Here is a 23,848-nt window from a genome sequence, read left to right on the forward strand (position 1 = left end):
AAGATTCCATGCAGATATACTTGTTCAATCAGCCTCATTACCTCAAGCAAATCTTTCTGTGCAAAACTGTAAAACAACGATTCTAAATTCAAATTAAAATGCTATTAAAACTAAATAACGACACCTGTTATCAAAATGCTGCTACAGGAAAGAATTAGGAACATCTTAACAGAGTAACAAACAGGTTCTTTATACTCTACTTCGAAGAGTTAGAAGTGACGTGCTTGCGCTGACTACTTTCAACATCATCTGACGACTTCTGTAACATGCCAATTTCATAACTATTACTTTATGACTAGACATTAACTTTGCTGGATGATCTGAATAAATAGTACCAACTAAATAGACATTTCTTAAACTGCATTTCTTATTTGCATTGAATGGCAAAGTGGTGCATGGCTGAAAGGCCAAGACTAGGTATCAATTTAAAGCAAAATTTACTTTTGCGAAATCTGCAAAAATTAGTTTTGTTAATAATGAAAAAATCTGAAAAAACATTTTTACAGAAAGTAAAAGTAATTTTTGTTTTTTATGGGATAGATGAAGCTGTTTCTTTGTCAACGGCTGTGCAACATCCAATATAATATTTAAAAAACATGCATACATCTTGTTCAATACCCAAAATTCCGTATTTAGATATTGAATATCTAACATTCATATATGCGATTTTAAGTATACAAAGCCATGAATTGTATTTTTACACAAATATATTGTGCAGAAGAGAAGTAATTGCTTGACAGCTTATATATGATAATAATTCACTAATTACATTCAGCGAACTTTTCAAAAATGGTAGTGCTAACAATTCTGGAAAAATGAAACTAAATAAATCAAATTTTAATTTGATAAATACTTCTCTCTTCACTATTCTCAGACTGTCCAAGGGTTTGCAGACTGAGATTAAAGAATGACTGATCTAAATTACAGTGGTGGCCAAAATTGTGGACACTTTTGGAAATTTTTATGTTTTTGAACTTTGTATGCTTATAGAAAATGTTACGTTTCGCAAAATGCAAACTTGTATATATCATTTTAAAGAGAATTTATTACTGAATTCAATACAAAACACAAAATTCAATTATTTGCAATACAAAAAAAGTTATATGTACTTTAATATAAATAAAAAACACAGTCATGAAGTGGTTTGTAATGTCTAGCTTTCCTGGCCATTCACTGTTCTTGTTCTGAGAACCAATCAAATGTTAGTAACTGCCAGTAGAAGCTGACATCATGTTTACATTTGAAACAATTCATTATTTTGCTTTGTTCTGTAGAAGGAGGACCTGTTCCTTATACACTGCAATTACAAGTAGAAATTTTTGTAAAAATTTTTAATATTTAATCAAGAAGCAATGACATCAAATAAAAGAGTAGATTGGACACCTAGAAAGAGACGTAATATATTGTGTTATGAGAAAATGGTCTTTCCTATGCTGAAATTGCAACACAGGTGGGTGGTTCAGTGACTACATCTGGAGTCCGAAAGTTTTGTTTACGATATCAGGAGACAAATTCAATAAAAAACAAAGAAGGAAAAGGCCAAAAAAGGTGCACCATATCTATTGATGACAGAAGAATAAAAAGACTATGTCTCCAAGACACAAAAATTTTATCAGTGGCCATCAGAAGTGATCTGAATGATGCTGCTCAGTTAAAAGCTCTGTCAGTTTAAGAAAAATCAGGAGAAGATTAACAGATGTTGGACTGAGAGGTAGAATTCCACGAAAAAAGCCTTATCTTAATTTTCAGCAACAAAAAAAAAAAGACTACAGTGGGCAAAGGAACACATTAATTGGACAGATGATCAGTGGTCACAAGTTATATGGAGTGATGAAACTAAGATATCGTTATTCGGTAGTGATGGGCGAAAATATTAGAATAGGAGAAGAGCTACATCCTGAATGCATTCAAGCAACTGTGAAGAACCCAGTTAGTGTTATGATTTGGTCATGCATGTCAGCAGATGGTACTGGTCGCCTTCATGTCATCGATGGGACACTGAATGCCAGAAAATACATTGACACTATTCTAGAACCAAAACTTCTACCTTCCATCAGAGATCTCTTTCCCAACAATGCTTCGTTTATTTTTCAGCAGGATTCTGCCACTTGCCACACGGCCAAAATATCAAAAGAGTGGTTTCGTACAAAGAGTATTAAATTGTTGTCACGGCCAGGAAACAGTCCTGACCTCAATCCTATCGAAAATTTGTGGCACCGTTTGAAAACTCTTGTCCGAATGAGGCGCCCATCAAATAAAAGGGAACTAATTGAGGCTATAATTGTTTCCTGGCATCATGTAATAAAGAAAGAAGAGCTTAAAACTCTTGTCAGCTCAATGAAACGTCGATGTGAAGCTGTAATAAAAAATAAAGGTTACCCTACAAGTACTGATAACTCACTGCAATCATCACTATCTAATGTATATCGATAACTATTATCGTTTAACTTTTTTTGTATTGCAGGTAATTGAATTTTGTGTTTTGTATTGAATTCAGTAATAAATTCTCTTTAAAATGATATATACAAGTTTGCATTTTGTGAAACGTAACGTTTTCTATAAGCATACGAAGTTCAAAAACATAAAATTTTCCAAAAGTGTCCACAATTTTGGCCACCACTGTATACCTATTTGTTAATAAATAAGATAGAAATTAGACAATTACTTAATGATTAAAAATAAAACCTTCCTCATTTTAAAGCAAAAGAATATTATGCATATATAAAATATACAAAGGCTTACTACCTCTCCACTATCAGACATTGCTTTTTTCTTTTTTTTCTTTTTTCCTTTTTTTCTTTCGCTGTCTCCCCGAGCCTTCCGCTTTTTTCCTTTCTCTCTTTTAGGTTTAGGAGGTGTTTCTGCTTCTTCTATATCTTCATCGTCATCCCCATCATCATCAGGAGCAGGAGGTTCACTTTCATCTGGTGCACCATTGGAATTATCTTCTTCAACATTCTGAGTTGCATTTCCTTCTTCTTCACCATCCTGATCATCTGGATCTTCAGGTAATGTGTTCTCATCTTCACCATCATCTAATTCATCCTCTTCAGTTCCTGAAGGAAACAAAATAAATGAGCAGTTTTAAATAAATAAAAATGATGCATAATGTTAATCAATTATAATTAAAAAACTACATAAAACTTGAAATTCATACACACACTGTAATGTACCCTTTTTAACCACTAGCACTAAAAAGACGTGCCACGCACGTTGAGATGCTTTTGTTTCAAACTGCGAGCGATGTGAACACTACGTCAATAGGCATTTATCGCAAAAATGAAAATAACGTGGTGCACACTTCGCCTAACAAGATTGTTTATTTCTTGAGTTACAGCTCTGGATTGCACTCACAGACGCGGAGCGGCGTAAATGAGACACTTTTCCGCTTGTTATATTGTAGCGCACGGCACCACAACTGTGAAGTTTAGTCATAGCGCAAGTGGTTAAGAAAAATGTTTAATCATGAAAAATGTCTGCCTAGCAAACTAAGCATACATGCATTAAATATTTAAATAAATTTGTATTAAAAATTAACATATTTGAAGAAGGATAATAAATCATGCATTTTTAAACTGAATCCCTGCAGTTATAAAAATCAGAATATCGTAAACAGTCAAATGCTGCAAAGTAATATAAAAATCAAAGAATATTTCATATAAATATAAGATACATTTACTTATAGCTTCCTAATTATACTGCTGTATTCTATAACCAATAACAAGCAAAAGAAGCAATTCTAACAGGGAAGTAATTTTGAATGATGGCATTACTGTTAAATGACACAATGAATTGGTAGTACTCATATTATGATTGATGACTCTGTGCACAAATTGATATTATGATTGATGACTCTGTGCAGTTATTTAACTACTTATTAACTTTTTCGGTAAAAGTGTACAATTGGCATTTTTTGGCAATTTTTTTACCGCCAAGATCGGCACCAGGAAGGCACAATATCAAGATGGCTCAAAAAAAGAAGTCAAAGAATTGCACAAACTCTGTGTCATCCATGTACACATCTATCTATTTTCATTTAAAAAAAAAAAAAAATCGGAGAATTGCACAACCTAGGCATTGCGCACTGCCTTAACTTTGTCCATGTACACATCAATCTATATTTTCATTATAAAAAATTAAAGAAGCTAAAACAAAGTTAAAACTATCATGGTAACCAGAAATGAGGTTTTAACGCCAAAATTTAACAAAATTTGTTGCTAATCGAAGGAGCACCCAATTCTACACTAGAGCCATTTTTTTAAATAATTGCATGATTGCATTATTTTTCTTATATTTTGTAATTTTCTAATGTTTATTTCAACTACTTTGAATTCTATTTCATAATGACAATTTCAAATGTTTAATTTTTACAAATAATATTGTACTAAAATGCATAAACATGAGGCTGTCGGGGGACGGATACTCGAGCAATACCAAATTTACTGCAGAAATTACTTTTCACTCAAAATTGAATTAGCTAAAATGCTTAATCGGAATGAGTTCTTTGGTTCTCTGCATTGGTTCTTAATACCTTCTATTCACGGAAATGTTTGGACTAGCTTGAATTGCCGATTTGGCATCGCCTTATTGCTCGAGTAAAGGATGAAACACCTTCGTATTTATTTCTTAATTATTGTTCATTAAACGGGAGTTGGTTTGTTCCCCCTTGAAAAGTCAACTAATTTCTGATCAATGGCAATGATTACTTGCATTTAATTTTAATTACTTGCTTTTAATTTATTCCTTTTGCAATTGAAATTTTGTTATTCACGATTTAATTCAAGTCCCCGTTAAACATTTTCAACAATTTACATTTAAGTTACTTCAAAACATCTTTCGAAGTAGAACCTACTAAATATAGATTCACTCTTTTCAGATAATTCTACTATAATTAATCTTAGGAGATAATATAATCAATATTATTTAATAAATAAATTATTATTAACTTACTTAGCAGCAATTGCGCAAGTAGTAGTATAACTCGATTTCGCACTAAGGTGAACTTAAGATCATACAACATTATATATATATATATATATATAATGTTGTATGATGTATATATATATATATATATATATATGTGTGTGCACATTACAGCATGTGTAATTTTATACTTCAAAAAAAGAAGCTGAGGTCTATGTTTTAAAATATCAGAACAAGCACTTTTCCTTCTGTTTCTACCATGTTCTGTTATTTAAACAGTGAAGTAGAAATTAATTTTATTACCTGGTTTTTTTCAAATCCTTCAAAGGAAAGATTTCACATATTTATAATATAACAAAAATACATTACCTCAAATATAAAATGGCAAAATTCTTTAAATTTATACAGGATGAGTATCTGTTGTTTAGCTTAGCTAAAATTTCATATTTTAAAGTGCACAATCACCAGAGAATGATACATCAATGTAGATATACATAAAAGAAAAATCAGCTTCTTAAAGCATATAAACAATTTAAAAAATTTAATCTACCAATAATAGTAGTTTTTGAAAAAAATTAATATTCAGAGAAAGAGGTCAAAAGCATAATATGATAGATATGCAGTATACTCAAAATATACCTTGAGTAGTTTATGAGTAAAACTGATTTGTATAAAACTCTATCATGATGATCACTAAGGCAGTGGCACTAAGCCATTTGAAAGTGGATCACTAAGCACTAAGGTAATTCATGATGGCAGTGAACAGTTATTCACTATTCACAGTAAAAGATCTCAAACCTGCTTTTTCCAGCTTTTCTGTATTATATGCTTGCAGTAGTCTGAATAAATCATCGATCTCCCATGCACATGGTCAATGATTTTTGCTACAGGTGTTGTTGCCTCTCAATAAGAAAGCTGAACAAGAAAAATTCACTGGTTTCTCAGCATAAACCATCAAACATCCAGTATTGTAGAACAAGCTTGACAGCTTTGTTTTATTCCCAGCAAAAAGATTTTTTCAGTTATGCACAAAGTTTGCTCAGGATCACCTATTCATTTATTTAGATGGTGGATAAAATGCACAGAATATATCTCTCTCATAAAACTGTTCCATTAAAAAGCTGTATTTTTGTAACAGCTGAGTTGCTTCTCTCACCAATGTCAGTTCCTCTGGCTTTTACTTCACTTGCAACTTTTCATGCTGTACTTCGAAAGTTTTATTTAATGGAAATTTTCACATGTTCGAATCTGATATAAAATGCATCTTCCTTAAAAGAAAGATATAGGTATACTTCTCGAAAAATCAATTTTTTATTATTAAAAAAATTACATGTTAATAGTAGAATAAATACAGCCCCTCCTGTGATGACAGAATTAAAAGTGATGACGAATTGCTAACATTTATATGAAAAAAAAAAAAAAAAAGAAAATACAATTGTATGTAATTTATATGCTCTTCCCATCAGTAAACTATAAATGAATGTGGTTTAGACTGCCAGCCATTTGAAGGTGGTTTGCATTGCTAATTTATGCATAATACTGGTGCCGATTAAAAAAACAAGGCCATAATAATCAGAAAGTCACCAATTTTATTTCACATTCCAAAAAATCTGGCAAGCCTTCTCCAACATAAAAATTCTTTTAAGTTACTTTATAAGAAAGAAATTCACATTTTAATTAGTTGTCATATCGAAACAGAATAATAAGGTTAAAATTGTTTTTAAAAAAATTAAATCTGATGGCTTTCAGATTTTACATTACGCCCAAAGGAGCTTCTTTTTTTAACGTTTTTGTGTGTTACCTTTATTTATTTAAATCATGTTCTTCGCACCTAAACCATAAAATTCAATTCAACAGCAATATCGCAAAATAATTTTAACATAAGCATATCTTTAGAATTTCCGATAACCAGTCTCGTGCACTGGAGATAACATTCCCCCCCGTTCAGTGTTGCCATTGCTTGCTTTGAAATCATCAAGTTTGTTAATCAAAAATTCATTAAAGTGTTACAAAATATGAAATCGATAATAAAAAAAAATTTTAATTCCAAATGCCCATATTCAGGTCTAAACATACATTATTCAAAATTTGATGGCTCTAGGTACCACTGTTTTATCACAATGCGAGAAACGTATCTCACATATATGCAGATTCTTCATTATTTTATTTCTTTAAACATAACACAGGACTCTAATATTTGGTGGCAACAATTTGAAAAGTGAACTGACATTTTATAATGAAACAACACAAAATGCCAAAACGAAATTAATAACCCTTCTGGACTAAAAATACATCTGTGTAGCCTAGAGAGTCCTGAAACTTAAATTTCTTTTCCCTAAACTTCATTTACTAACATTCCTCTCAGAATGTTAGAAAATGAAATATGTGATAGGTTGAGAGGTTCATTTACTAACATTTTGAGAAGAATCAGAAGGTTCAGAGTTCAAATCCCAGTATTGAAACTTCATGTTTCTTTTTTTCCGCTTTAAAAAGCCTAATGACTCTACAAAGTTTGCCCAATTTCTAAACACAGTTAAGTGACTTTAGATCAGGGATGCCAACCTGTGGCACGGGTGCCACAGCATGGCTCGGCAAGTCATTGAAGTTTTAACAGTGACATGTGAAGACTTACTGAATTAAAAGATTTGAAAAAATAATATCATCCATATTAACTCTTGATAGATACACACATAACTATATTCTCTGCAATACATTAATTGCTACCCAACTGAAATCCAAATTGAAATTATTGACCTACAGGAGCCTAGTGCATTGAAAAAGCAAATGTAAGGAACTTATCTCAACTGCAAGTGATCCTAATTATATTGAATTTGGGGAATTTGTACCAAAAAGCAATTTTCCAAATTTACACATTTTGGCTATCAGGTATTGTAGTTTTGAATCAACATTTGTTTGTGAACAAATGTTTTCTATTATGAGCATAATAAAATCAAAATATTATTCAAGATTTACTTATATGTACCTAAAACACCAAATTTTGTTCGCATCTTCAAGAACTAATACTAATATAGATAACCTGGTTAACTGTTAAATAGTTATTTAGAATTAATAGTTTCAAATTATTCATTTTTATTTTATACATAGCCTATATGACTAAACCTTTAAAAAGATTTATGAACAATAAAACCCTAGATTGTACATTTGTTTTATTTATTCTACTATTATTTTTAAAATTTCCACTACTCTAGAGACTTGCATAAAAAATGTACTATTTGCAAAAAAAAATCTTATAATCAGCCTATAAATAGCATTTCTTGCACCTTTTTATATTTTTCAGTATGTTGGAAAAGTTGGAAGTGGCATGCATACCTCTTTCTTTCTTTCTTTCCCCCCCCTCCAGATAATGGCACTCTTCCCAAAAAGGTTGGCCACCCCTGCTTTAGATATTACAACTATCACGTGTTACCCACAATGAAATGAAAACTCAATCTTGTTCATTACATATGGAACTTATGACAGTTGTAAGCAAACAAAACATACTTTAGTATACTGAACAAATGTAGCATTGTTTCATTTTTTATTTTTTGTTTTTTTAGTGGAGTAAGAAAGAGATCTAGATTTTTTAAGAATTCACAGGTAATATACCGAAATATGTCTGTTAAGCATAAGCAAGTAGAAGACTGCTGCATCCAAGTTACAGTTCAGATTTATTTACTTCTAACATTATATGTTTGAACCCAACTAATTACTTCCTCTAAAAGAGGTAACACCGTGATCACCAAAACCATTGTTCGTGAGCTACTAGTAGTTGGCGGAGACATTTTCGGTAGATTACGTTAAGGTTCTGGTTGGCTGATTTTGATTCCTCCATTGAGCTGATGCTGATGACAACTGCTTGTTTCTCCTGCGTAAATGAACCCATCAGCCTCACCTCGCAGTAGTAGGTATACTAGCAAGGTTGTGTATGCTATGTTTTTCATGTGTATATTAGCATGCTACTAACTTGGACAGTCTGATTTACCCATTGGCACTAAGCTAGGTCTATTCTAATAATGACCATGTTCAAGCAAAAAATTTATCACTTTCATTCGAAATGAGAAACCGATTACCGTAATTTCGCACGTATAGTCCGCACCATCGTATAGTCCGCAGACACGATTTTATATAAAAAAAATTTCAAAAATCGTCAGATAGTCCGCACCACCGGATAGTCCGCGGACTATACGTTCGAAATTACGTTTTTTTAATACGGCAATATCCCCATGCTTTTTAAACACATCCTTTTGTTTGCGCCAATTTCTCACCGCTTTCTCGTCCACTTCAAAATAACGGGGTAAAATCCTAGTATACGGTGCAGCCTTGGCGCGACTTTGAAAATTTTCGCCAACACCAAAAATGATCCAAAGAACGCCTATATATATAGTATACACATAGTATATGTATATATACTATAGTATATACTATGTTTAACTATATATTTTCTTTGAATGACCCATTAACTACTCATCGTCCCGTTTTCACTGCTCATCATAAAGTCGCCAAAAGTAGCCAAATCCCGTGTGCACCGAATACTAGGATTAAACCAATAACGGCCCGCTTCTCTATTTCATCTTTTTCAGTTTTCTCAACTACCTTGAGTTTAACTCAGCAGTAAAAACTCCGGCGATGTTTCATCAACGTTATCGAAGATGAAAGACAAAATACGAAAACAAAATACTGTGCAACGTGCTATACTCGTAATGAAATGTGACCCTCAACCCCACTCACTCGGTGTTGCCGAACCGCGCTTATAAGTAAACGAATCACGCTTTTTTCTTCGTACTTCAGGTACTTGCTACTATGGCTCCTAAAAACCGAGTTGACGCATTACTTTTCCCCCTCCCGGCAGTTGCGCTAAAGCAGTGCGAAGGACACTGGGATACAAGACTCTGGTTGCGCTAAGTAAGTGCTCATACAAGACTTTCTTTGGCTCATATCCCGGCATCGCTTGATGCGCCAGCCTGGATTTTAGGAGCTACTTGCTACTACTCATTCGTTCTGCACTATGCTCTATAGTTTACTATCGATACGATACATACGAATGTTTTCTTGGAATCTCACGCTTTTTTTATATTTGATCATCGGCAGTTCACGACAGCGTGTTTTTTAAATTTCAACAATTTTAACCGTGAACAACCAGCGTATTATCCGCACTGGTGGATAGTCCGCAGCTTCAAAAATTCGCATTTTAAACACAGATAGTACGCGGACTATACGCGCGAAATTACGGTACTTCTTTATATCGATAACTTAATCATAATTGGACTTAAAACTGCCACTATGCCAAGCATCGCAGGTGTGCAAAGTAATTGTAAATCAGAACTAAGAGGGGATTGCTATAGTTGTAGATATACATGTGCATGAGAGGATGATATCTTTTGTATATAATAAAGTAGCATGTAGTTTAATACAGTGTCTTGTGAAATAATTACCTACAAAGGATACACAACATCTGGCGACGATTGATTTCAAAATTTTGAAAATAATAAAAGTACCTTCACAGCATGTTTCAATGCTATCAGAATACACTTGGATAGGGGAATTCCCCAAAGACTGCTCAAGGTAAAGCTCTTATAATCATTTTTCCTTTGGATGATTCACCATGGAGCAGCTTGTAACTGTGTTAATAGTGCAAAACAGAGCTCTAATGGAGAGACTTACTTCAGTTATTACTCCACAAATGGACAAGCCAAAACTTTTGGTTCAGTTTGAAAAATATAATGAACACGATGAACAGTTTCATTCGTTTCTAGAGAAATTCGAAAGTTATTTAGATATACAAAATGTTTCACAGGACAAGTGTGGGAAAGTACTGATTTCCAGTTTGTACAGAAAAATGTGTAGTCTCTTAAAAAACTTGCTGGCTCCTGATAATCCTTCTGATAAAGATTATGATGTGTTAAAAACAAAACTGAGAAATCATTTAAATCCTACGCCACTTATAATTCCTAGCGGGAATGTATTTTTAAATTGAAAGCAGCACGGGGAGGGGGGGACAATCAGTGTGTATATGGCAGAGTTAAGTTCACTTGCCATACCATGTGCTTATGATCAGAACATGTTAAATACAATGTTGTGAGATGTGTATGTTAGTGGGCTAAGAGAAAGGGCTATTCTGGATAGAATTTTTGAGCAGGATAATATCAGTTTAGATGACACTTTAAAAATAGCTTTGGCAATTAAAAAAAACATTAAAAGGTGAAAACAAAATAATTTAGAAACCAGTGGAAATTAAGGAAGTTAGTGCCAGGAATAAAGGTAAATTTCAGTCACTCCAAAATAAAAGTTTGAAAAACAAAACTTCTCAGCTAAGAGTGCTAAAGGCAAATTGTGTTCATTATGTACGGGGTCTGACCATGATAGAAATTCTTGTAAATTTAAGACAAGTATCTGCAGATTTTGTAAGAAAATCAGGACATTGAAAGGGCATGCTACAACGCTAAAAACACTCTAGGAATGAAAGCGAAACAAGAGAATTTAGATGTAGGATATGAAAACATAGTTCCTATAAATAGCATATATTCCAATGAGGTGAAAAATATAAACTGCCCATAATGTTCAAGTGAACACAGAAGGAAACCCGGTAGCTATGGAACTGAATACCGGGGGGGGGTGCAGTATCTGTAATGAGTTTAAAAATTTTCTGGCAAATTTCAAAAAAGAAAATTCAAGAAAAACTTAAACCTTTACATTATTAAAGAATACCTTGATACAATATTTGGTCGAGAATGGCTTTCAGAAATAAATTTATATTGGACCTCAATTAAGTCAATTTCTACCTCTCAAAAGATTAGTTTAAACAAATTATTGGAACAATATAAAGAGATTTTTGATGGAAAATTAGGAGAAATAAAAAATTATGAAGTTCATCTTGAATTGAAGATAAATGTTTCACAAAATTTTGTAGAGCTAAGGAAGTTTCATTTGCATTAACCCTCTGGCTGATTATCCGCGATTTCCATGGGCAACTCAAATATAGCAAAATTTGCTTATCCCGCGATTTCCGTGGGCATATGTTTTTCTTCCTTTATTGAGGAGCACATCCCGTTTTCCCCTAGTTTGAAACAAATTATATACATTATTAGGCGTTTAGTTTACGTTTTGGCCAACATATATCGTTAGTTGACCACTAAATTGCGGCATTTTGAAAGCACGTGGTATTAGCGCTCAAACTTCACTTTTTGCTGCTTTTTTCTTACAGAAATGGCTGCTAGAAAACGTTCAGCGATTTATCTTATTTAATTAAATTATTGAATTATTAATTAGATTAATAATTAGATTTATTGAATCTGGTGCAAAAACTGTGAAGTTAGACTTTGCCTTGAACCCTGTTTTGAACTCTATCATACTAAACTGCATTTCTAAGGTATTTTTTCCTCAGCGCTTTATATTTTCTTAAATTTTATACATTTTACTTTTTTATATTATGCAATAAATAGAAATTAACTTTAATTCGACTGAAATTGGATTTTCTAGCAACTTAAATAATGATAACTTATGATAAAAATCTATATAAAAAATATTTTCTAGAAAGAAAAAGTACATTTTTCAATTCTCCAATATATATATAGATTTAAAATATGGAGGGGGGGGAAAAAAAAAATTTTGGAAGCGATTTTGGTCCACAAATTGAGCAGTCAGAGGGTTAAAAAGCCGGATAGATCAGGGGTTCTCAACCAGTGGTACCCAAGAGAAAAGTAGGTGGTACGCAAAGAAGCAAAGTTTTTAACTATTACATTAAAAAATTAAAACCCCAACATCCTGATTGAGTTTTTTATCTGACACTCGTAAATTTATGCGATCTGAGCTTTATTCAAGAGAGGTGTTGAAACTTTGGAATGGGCAACTCCGGTAGTACCAGTAGTTAAGCCAGATGGCTCTACACAATTGTGTGCAAACTACTTGGTGAGAGTAAACTCAAATATTGTTGCGCATCAACACCCTTTGCCGAACATAAGAGGAAATATTTTCATGTTTGAGGGGGAAAAAGCATTTTTCAAAACTTGGTTTTTAACATGCTTATTTACAAATGAAAGTACACCCTGAGACAAAAACAATAAACACACAGAAGGGATTATATACGAGGCGTATTCAGAAACTAAGTACCGTTTTGAAAAAAAAAAAAATAGTAAAACAATTTTTTCGAATCCAATTTTATTTTTACATGAAAATACATGTGTTAAACTATTTTTCAACATAGTTTCCACCAATGATCAAACACTTGTCATAGCGGGTGACCAGTTTTTGTATACCATCGTCAAAGAAACTTCCCGCCAGTTTCGATAACCACGACTCCACATTTTTCGTGTCATCGTCAGATCCAAAGCGCTTGCCACCAAGCTCGCGCTTCATGTGCAGGAACAAGTGATAGTCGGACGGCGCAAAGTCCGCGCTGTACGGCGGGTGATCGAACTGCTCCCAATGAAACTGTCGAATTAACGATTGAGTGACACCAGCAGTATGGGGCCGAGCATTGTCATGGAGCAACACAATTCCTTTACTGAGCATTCCTCTTCGTTTGTTTTGAATGGCCCGCCTTAGTTTTGTTAAAGTCTTACAATATCGTGCCGCATTAATGGTTTCACCTCTGGGAAGAAATTCAGTAAGCAAAATGCCTTTCCTATCCCAGAAGACAGTGCACATTATTTTTTGTGATGATATTGTCACTTTGAACTTTTGTTTTTTCGGAGAATGAGTGTGTCTCCACTCCATCGATTGTTGTATCGATTCTGGTGTGAAATGACACACCCAAGTTTCATCACCTGTCACAATTTGATTTAAAAAGTTTTCTCCCTCATCACTGTACCGCGTGAGAAATGTCAGGGCACTACCAAGTCGCTTTGTTTTGTGAACATCAGTGAGCATTTTTGGAACCCATCGGGAACACAGTTTGCGATAATTCAAGCGGTCAGACACAATTTCGAACAAAACAGTACGTGAAATTTGTGGAAATGCCTCTGAAAGAGTTGTCATTGTGAAGCCTCTGTTCTCATGAATTGCTTCATCAACTTTCCTTACCAAATCATCGGTGACAACAGAAGGCCGACCACTCCGAGCCTCGGCGTGGACATTTGTTAGACCTGCATTAAACATTCTTTCCCACTTTCTCACCATTCCATCACTTATTCACCATTCCTTTACCGTAAACTTCTGTCACTTGACGATAAATTTCGGCCGGTTTAACATTCCTCGCGTTCAAAAATTTAATCACGGCACAAATCTCACAGTCAGCGGGAGAACTAATTGTCTTAAACATTTTGAATGTGCACAGCAAACTGAAAACACAACATAGAGCTATCAAAATGGTGACGATTGAAAGTCAGTGAACAAGAAAAAGTAGTGCGCATGCGCGGGACGCTTACCACAGCGCTGCGACGGGGCTAGAATGAAACGGTACTTAGTTTCCGAATACGCTACGTAAGTGTAAGAGATTAATGTTCGGGCTAAATGCAGCCTTGGCAATATGGCAACGTTACGCAGACGGACTATTCCAAGGAATGGAAGAGTGTAAGATCTTCATGGATAATGTGCGAATAACAGGGTCGGATGAGGCACATTTAAATACTTTAAAAAATTTCGAGAAATGTAAAACTCATGAACTAAAATTAAATTTAGAGAAAAGTATATTTTTTCAGGATGAGATACAATTTTTAGATCACAAAAATTGATGCTAATGGATTACATATAACTGATGAAAAAATATCAGTGACTGCAAAGGCCTCAAAGACCTCAAAATGTCCAGGAAATTCAAAGTTTTTCAGGATTAGTTAATTTTTATGGAAAATTTTGCCCTAAATTAGCGACAATCACAAATCCCTTATACCAACTAAGAAAAACTCAAAATGAGTTTTGACAAAGAATTGTCAGGAGGCTTTTCTAGACATTAAAAAATAATTTTGTTCACAAAATGTTTTGATGCATTATGATCCAAGATCACCCTTAACATTGGCAACTGATGAATCACTAGTGGGTTTAGGTGCAATACTTTCTCACAAACTTCCTGATGGAACAGAAAGGCCAATTGCATATGCTTCTAGAACATTGACTGAAACATAGAAAAAATATTCTCAAACCAATAAAGAAGCCTTGTCAATCAAATCAAAACAATTCTCTAATACTGTGGTTCTCAACCTTTTTTGCCCATGCACCATTTTCACCACTGTTAAACAATCATTCTCCCTCTCCTTTCCGAAACTAGAAATATATATATACACACTTTTATTTGAATTTAGATTTTTTAATGTGTTTTATAAATTAATCTAGAAAATATGATGCTGAATAATAAAACTTAAATAAAAGTAAATTTTAATATCCATAAACTAAATATTTAACAAGTAAATAAAAGGTTGACTATATTCCTGCTCTGAAACTACAAAATTCCCCATGGTTGAGAAGCTCTGTTCTGGTATTCGGTAAATTTTTCAGTTTCTCAAATAAGGCAAGTTGTCTGCAAATATATGAAGAACAAGCATTAATATGCTTGAAATCAAAATCTCTACCTTAACAATATTAAATAATTTATAAAGTACAATTGCTACTTCTATCTTTCTCTTCTTCAAAAGAAAACCGGTGTTCGGTTTTTTTCCCCAGGATAGTGATAGTGAAGTCGAAGGAACTACAAGAGAATTGAAGAAATGGTAGGAATAGGAAGACATAAATAATGAAGCACTTGTGAAATTTAAAAAGGGGATATTTTACTAATAACAGTTTAACTTAAAAATAAATGTTTCATTCCTTCAATAAATGCAAATTCATTAAAATTATTTAATTTTTTCCAAAAAAAACCCTGTGAAAAAATGTGAGAATTCTTACATATTCACTGATCCAATTTTTTTCATGAATTTTTTCCCCTCCCTAACATGTTTGAATAAATAATAAGAAAGAAAAGATAATAAGAAAATGATCATTATAGGTAAGAATTTCATAAATGAACCAATTTTAATTTGTATAATGTATTTTAAAATAAATACGGTTAATGTATCCAATCCTATTAATCAACAATGATATTAATGAACAATTTATTTATTTTATCTTGCTTAAACTGTAAAAATCTGAAGTCTTATAAAAGCGTCTGACTTCATTAAATTGTTCATTTTGTAATTCCGAAACACGGCTGTACTGTTACAATACTTTGGAGCACCAATCTTGTGCAAAGATTTTAGAAGATGCATAACATTTTATTTTTTAATTCTTTGGTTTACTCTTTCATATTATATATAAAATACTTAATACTCTAAAGTATTATCATGTTGCAGTATTAAGTTCTGAAATGATAATATAGTTATTCTAATACTGCTACTAAATTTACTGGAAAGCTTTTAGTACAATGTTTAGCTATGGGTTTTATTCAAGAATATTACCCCACCCACCCATTATTATTTTTAATGTTTAAGAAAAGGTGCATTTAACAAAGTTCTGGTAACATAGCTTTCAATATCCCCTTCAGTTAATGGAACAGCAAAAATAATCAAAATTTATTTATCTACTAAACTTTTTATCAACTAAGATGTTTATATAACATTCTGATTTTAAAAAATCTTTAATTTGTTGATGAATATCACAAACATTTTCAGAAAATACTGCCAAATCAAATCTGTATTTGGTATAGAATAATTTCTTTCAACGAATTTTCAAGTAAATTTAATATGTAGTATTATTCAACTTTAAAAGTCAGATTAATGCAAGATTAAACATTAAAAGTAAGTTGTCAACTTCAAAAATAAAAAGTTCTGGTACAACTCTAATATACACCCTAATTTCACCAAATGTGGCGATATGTGTTCTGCGCTGGTTTTTGGCACGATTGCGTGTTCTATGGCAACCCTGTTGACGTTGAAAAATCTTTCGCTGGAGCTCCTTGGTTCGCCCCTGTGTCTGAGAAGATGGGAGGGAAAGATAAAATGGTAGTTGTTGAATTGAAGTTCGGCAAAAGGAAATATGATTGTGGCTATCCTGTTGAGGGGTAGTGGGTATTTGGAAGTGTGGAAAGAGGGTCTGGGAGATTATTTTTAATGGCAGTGCATGATAGAAGTAGGGATTTGTGATTTTATTTATTTGTGAACCATAGTATAAATTTTCTGGATAGTGTGTCTGGCTGTCATGTAAATACGATAGTGATTACGTGGCGGCATGTTAAAGGCAGTATGAAATTTATATTTCTGCTATTCGAAAACACATTAATTCATGGTAAGTGCATTTTATTTTATCCTTGTTCTTATTTTGTAGAATGTTATGTTCATTGGTTCTTTAGTATGAATTTCTGTAGTTATTGTTGTTTTTTTAAATTGTTTGAAATGTATTTTAGTTTATTTTGTTGTTTAGTGTCTACTGTACAATTCGTAGATGTTTTTTGAAGTTGAAACAGAACGCTATGTACATGGTATTATTTGAAATTTATTGTTGTTATGTTATTTTATTAAAGCGAGGAGTGCGTAGATCGTAGATTCCTTCCTCGCCTAAATTGTGCAATTTGTAGAATTTTTTTTTAAGTTTAAACAGGATGCTGTGTACATGGTATTCTTTGAAATTTATTGTTGTTATGTTAATTTATTAAAGCGAGGTCTGCGTAGTTTGTAGATTCGTTCGTTGCCTACATTGTGCAATCCGTAGATTTTTTTTTAAGTTAAAACATGTCGCTGTGTACATGGATTCTTGTCAAATATTTTTGGTTAGAAACTTTACGTTTTTGCTATCTAAATTTTTTGTTTTTGTTTCGGATTTTTAGCTAAATTGTGTGTTCAAAACGTAGTTTTTGTATGTGCGAAAACAGCGTTTTTGGAGACATTTTAAGCTAAAAGTTCAAAATGTAAACAAAAAATTTAGATAGTAATATGGCAACGTGAAGTTTCTCGCCAAATTTGCAAATTTTTGAAAATTCTTTTGATAATTGCTCACTGTTATGTTTTTCTCAATTACTTCAAAAACACATTTTCATTTCTGCATTAATTACAAACAAATGTTGAAACTCATTTTTTCTTTATGCAATGCCAAGTAAAAGCATTTTACAACTAATTGTCTTTGCTTCCAAAAAGATCAATAGCATAAAAATAAATAAATGAATAAAATTCTGCCCACATGAAATGTTCCATTATTGCACTGCTTACAACGTTTGGTGCTTTTCCATTATGTATTTATTATGTATTTTACCCACTTTATGACCCCTGCAAAGAGAAGTCAAATACATGCTGAAACTATGTGAGGACTATGTATGTATATGTATGTGTAAACAAGAATAACTGAATACACAGATACACATATTATTACAATACTCCCCGAAAAATGCATGGCAGGTGCATAACGGAAAATTACCCAACTTTCAGATGTATTCACCTTATTCAAATGTTAAACTCTCCAAATGAATGAATAATAGGTACTTTTCCGTTTCGCCGGCGCAAATCTATTGGCGACAACATACAGTATACACATAAAAAATATTTAAAAAAATGTTAGTTTTAAGAATTCTTTTTTTAAAGGCATAAACATTTAAATATCGCTTAAAATTTTATAAAAAACCGATAAATAAAGACAATAAATTTGTAAAAAGACATTAATTTAAGAATTTACTACGCTTTCCTGGTTCAGCATCCTGATTCGCCAGTTCATATCACGTAACCCCAAGCGATCTCATCTCACGTAAACTACTCGCTACAAAAATCTAATGCTCTCAGTAATTATCTACATTAATTTCAAGTTAAATCTTAATTTGGAACACAAGTTTAAATGCAAGAAATATTTCAATTCGTACGAATAGCTTACTCAGAAATTATGTAAAACTGCAGTACTTTACTTCGCTAATGCATTCTTATTAGAATTGATGAATTTAACTCTTGACTTTACCTTTTCTATATTTTCGGCTTCGGGTAAGCGCTGTGATTGCATCCTAATTGACTTAATTACCGAAAATGGCCTTGGACATAAAACTGAACTATCTGATAAAAATTCTATGTAATTATATGTCAGTATTGAAAGAAACAATCAATCTGATAAGAAAAAGCTGCGACTTGTTTTGAAAATGAGGCGTAAAAGGTTACCAGCGAGAATATTCCGTTTGGCATCGGTTGCACCATTATTAGCAACTTTATCGCTTGCGCCGGCAAAACGGAAAAGTACCGAATAATATCTAGAAATTTTCTTCCGCTATATAAATAACACAGATGCAGACGGATCACAACAGAAAATGAATACAAAATGCAGTTTCTAGCAGTAAAAAAATTGTTGCATTAACAAGTTAGAGATGTTACCAACTTTACAATTCATCATTAACAAGTTATGAATTACTAACATCAACACAGACTTTTCAGTCCAGCTCAAATGAGTTGAATGCATCTTGAATAATTCACAGTTCAAAGTTCTACTTTAATACTACAGAAGAATTAGCTTGCAGGGCCAATTTTTGCATAAATTCTTATAGATGGCAGTATTAAAATCATTTGATCCACATGTAAATAAATAAAAATTATATTTAATGACTTATAACACTTTTTTTTTTTAATGGAGAAAAGAAAAACTAAAAATTTACAAGATTTGTCTTTTTATAAAAAATTTGGGGATGTTTCCGTAACCCGTAAAAAACCGTTCCGTGTCCCGTAAAAATTTGACATTAGTGAAATCTCAGAAACTGCCTCAAAACTTGCAAAATAATGCAAAAAATTTTCACCACAAAAGAATTGCTACATTATTTATAGTATACTGAAAGATATCAATGTAACATATAAATGTTTTGAAATAAATCTATAATAATTACATTCAAAACGAATATCACACATTTACTCGAACACCATATATACAAAGAATTAAAATCAGAGTATTGATAAATGGTATATATAATTAAGCATGAAATATGTACTTCAAAAAGAAATATATAAAATTTAATTTTTGAGCCACTTTTATATGAATACATATATTAATTATTATAGACAGATGCACATACATGGCAGCTGTGCATGAATATGCATATGCTTTTCAGTACATGAGAAAATTTAATAAATGGTTCAAAATTATAATACATATTTTTGACACCAATTAAAAGCTTCACATTTTTTCTTTTTATTTATATGATAGGTAAAAATCTGATGAATGAATATTAAGTTTGTACCACTTTAAAAAAAAATCTAACGTGTAATTAAGAAATTTAGAATTTGTCTCAAATTATATGTCATAAAGTTGTTTAAGGTAAAATCGAAACAAGTTTCATGTAAACTGTTTTCTAAAGTTAAAATGATGAATGAATATCTAAATAATTGCCATAGTTTAAATCTTCGCTTACCACGCGATTGCGTTTTAAAATATGACAAAAGCATTTAAGCGCAGATTGTATTATAATAAAATCAATATGAAAGTTGACCCCCAAGAGTCGATACGTCTTCCGTAAAGATTACAATACTCTTGTTCCCCCCTCTTTAATGCTGCCCGAAGTAGTAGTGGACTCGCTCACAGCCTCGATCCGGACGCAACCAGCTACGCCATATTAATATGTTAATGAGTAATACTTATCCTAATATATATCCTTCTCTCCTTCTTCTATGGTATAACATAAAATCCATTGTTTTCAATCGCTGAAACTGACAAGTATAAACTACTCTGGAATGATCAGAAATAAGTTCTATGAACATTATAGCTCTCCTGACACGATCAAAACAAAACCCATGTGGTTTCTGGCACCGGCAAGTGATTTACTATCACTGCTAGACTTCACGTGTAGCATCAGAATAACAGTAACTAAATAACATTTATTTTACTATTTTAATCAAATAAGTATAAATTTATCGCTTTATAGATGTTCATTAACACTCGGAAATCATTTGATTCACATTGCAATAAATAATAGTTATACAGAGTAAAAAAAAAGAGCACATCAGAAATGAACGAACAGCTTCCGCGAACGATTAGACAAGCAGTTTTAGATAAAAATTTAAAAATGCTTCTCATTAAAATTTAAACTCACCAGCTAAAGATTCGTCGTCCTCTTCATCAATTGCAGCATCTTGATCTTCAGATAATTCCTCATCTCTTCTCAAAGGTGTCGGCATTTTACAGCAATAGCAAAGACAACGTAAGCACTCACACACACTTCCAGAAGATGTCTATGGGAAATGGTAATCCTCATTCCCCCGCGGAAGGAGAAGAAAAAAACTGCGCATGCGTTACCTGGCTCTTCATTTCAGAATTTAAAACCTTATTTTTCGATTCGAAAAACTGTCAATGTTATTCTTTTATTTTTTTTATAAAAATAAGAAAAAACGAATCTTAGTTTTTTTTAACTGCAATACGATCTATTAGATTTTGATCGCTCCTAGGGAAAAAATAAACAGGTTAAAATGTCTTTCTTGTTCTTATTTTTTTCAAATAAAATCTGATCGTCATGGAGGCTAGCTTTACCTTAACATCATTCCTCGGAACTGCAGTAACGAATGATAGATTCATGATTCGACAGAAACACGCAGTGTTAGTAATAAGGGTATTTTTTATTGAAATTTCACTAAAAACATGAATATAAGCATATGTAAATTTTTTATTTGTTTTTTTCCCATATCCTAAACACTGCATCCTATCATTCTGAGAATGAATAATATCTTTTAAAAAATCCTACTTGAAAAAATTTTTCAAACAAATGTCAAATGCACTATACAAAATTTTAGAAATGTTTAAAAAGAAAAATAACACTTCGAAAATTCAATGTAACATTAGATACTGCAGTAATTAGGTTGACTATGTTGTATATCTTAACGTCATTTCAAACTGACTCTGACAAGCAATATGAAGGCGCTTCTAGTTATTGCGCAAATCACTTATATTATTGATTATTTATATTCCGTATATCATTATATATGGAATATAATATGATAATATATTAAGAAATATAATAATTATGTTACACTTGGCGCATGAAACAAAAAAAAAAAAAGAATAATAATAATAAATAAGTAAGTATATTCATATGACGAAAATTAATGATAAATAATGTCTTTTCAAAAAAATACATCTATATTTAAATGACTACTATTTCACAATACAAATTTGGCAGTATCATTTTTATGATTATCTATAGATAGAAGGGGAGGAACAAAACATCTAACTTTAAAAAATGAAAATTAAAGTTTTAAAAATCAAAGTTCGTATTGCAGTGAGGAAAAAAGACGGGAGGAATAAATGACAATGTGAATTGTTTCACAGTGAAATGCTTCAAATTGATCAAAAGTCATAAATATGAAGTATAGTTTCAATTATTAAAATTTTACTGCAATTGAAAAATTAACTATACCTCAATAGCAATGTAAAATTTTTCGATGTATTTAGAAATCTAATGACCATAAGTGAAATTTCATTTTTCAAAATTTCTATCAGCGGCACCACCTCAAAATTTTAATAATAACACATTGCTAAGTGTGGTTATCAGTAGTTTAATTTCGGTTCGAATCTCGGCACATGAACTAACTACATGGAAGTTTTCATGGTTTTCGCAAGTATCCAAGTTAATACAAGTCAGTTCCCTTAAAAAGGCTTCTTTCGCCTTACATAGCCCTTGCTCAATTTTTAATATGCAATCAAAAAAAGTTGCTAAACAGTTGCTACTAAAATACTGGCGTCTTATTAACAAATATTTTTTATACTTTTTCTGTCCAATAATTAATGAAATTCAGAATATGATTATCCTCAATTATTCGTTTGTACTACATGGATATACAACTGATTATACTTTATATTCCATTAATGATTACAATATCAAAACTGAAAGTTTAAAAAAGAGGGGGGAATACAATTTGTTGTAAAATTTTATGAAATTATGAAAGTCAGTAATTGAAGGTTATCTGTCTGACAGATTTTTCTTTCAAATATTCCATTCCCCTTTCATTGTAAATTTCTACCTAATCAATAATTCTTTGAAAAGGATATAGTTAACTCTTTTCAGCGAAACATTGAATTATGTCTTTTATTTATTTCTTTTTAAAAATTCATGAATTTTTTATTTAATATATTTATTAGCGCAAAATGGGCAATTAGTCTCGAAACGCAATTTTGCGTTCGGTTAACTATAAACGGCGAATCATTTTTCAAATTGCTGCCACTAAATTTTATTATGCCGCCTAACCGAGATAGTGGTTAGCGTCCGTGCCGAAGGGCACGGGTTCGAATCCCAAAGAAGGCATGGATGTTAGTAAATGTATAGTGTCGGTGCGGCATGGCGGCACTCTAAATATGCAGCGAGCCGAAAGTCTTCCCGTGTGGTTTGGCCGAAGGGGGGGGTGGTTTGACAGAAGGGGAGAGGGGTGGGAGACCTTCGGATCTTCCCCCGGGGGGTGCTCTTCATCAAAATGACGGGAGCGGAACTGAGCTAAATCGCACTGTCACCTGTGAGGTTCCACACACTTCCACTATAATATATATAGATTATATTACAGAACCATTAAACTTATAATCCCGCAGTCCTCCACCCGAATATGTGAACCTCGAAGCCTAAATTTTGAATTTTTTTTATTTATTTTGTATTTTTGAAACTTTAAGGAATTTTTTATTAACGAATTCAACGATTTGGAAGTGAGTAATGCCAACACTGTACGAAATTAAACTTGTCTGTCGAGAATTCCAAAGATATACTGTTTTAAAATGTTTTATCATTTTGCTGTTAGATTGAATTTTATGGGAAGTAAGTGCGAAGAATGCGATATTTAAAAAATAAAGTTAACACATAAAAAGTTAATAATGAGAAGCAAAAAAAAATTTTCTGTTGCCCATCTTACTAAGAAAACCGAATATTGATATGATGAATTGAGAAAAGACTGAACAAAATAGCATACGCTATTATGCAGCTAAACATTTTGGGATTTTTCGTTGAACTGCAGGTGGCTTAAGGACGAAGAAAATTATGCTTAGTAATAAAAGATAAAAGACAGGGAAAAAAATGGATTATCAGGAGTGAATGCAAGAG

The 23,848-nt window shown here is 32.2% G+C and overlaps 1 protein-coding gene across 8 annotated transcripts in view; it reads right to left on the bottom strand.

Moving 5' to 3' along the window:
• Mi-2 (chromodomain-helicase-DNA-binding protein Mi-2 homolog) overlaps positions 1-21,025 on the bottom strand; it is a 142,939-nt gene extending 121,914 nt beyond the window's left edge. For 7 of the 8 annotated variants that reach the window (XM_035374842.2, XM_035374836.2, XM_035374841.2 and 4 more), the window contains exons 1-2: positions 20,867-21,025; positions 2,746-3,056 (exon numbers count right to left, since the gene is read on the bottom strand). In XM_035374842.2, coding sequence (XP_035230733.1) covers positions 2,746-3,056; positions 20,867-20,951 — 396 coding nt within the window. In that variant the 5' untranslated portion in view covers positions 20,952-21,025. Of the gene's footprint in view, positions 1-2,745; positions 3,057-20,188; positions 20,324-20,866 lie in introns of those variants that run through there. The other variant, XM_035374838.2, reaches the window with a different exon arrangement.
• Positions 21,026-23,848: the final 2,823 nt, after the last annotated feature.

Source organism: Stegodyphus dumicola, chromosome 12 (genome assembly GCF_044657685.1).
Source record: "Stegodyphus dumicola isolate Sdum_Otavi_A_Nest chromosome 12, ASM4465768v1".
NCBI classification, from domain to species: domain Eukaryota; kingdom Metazoa; phylum Arthropoda; class Arachnida; order Araneae; family Eresidae; genus Stegodyphus; species Stegodyphus dumicola.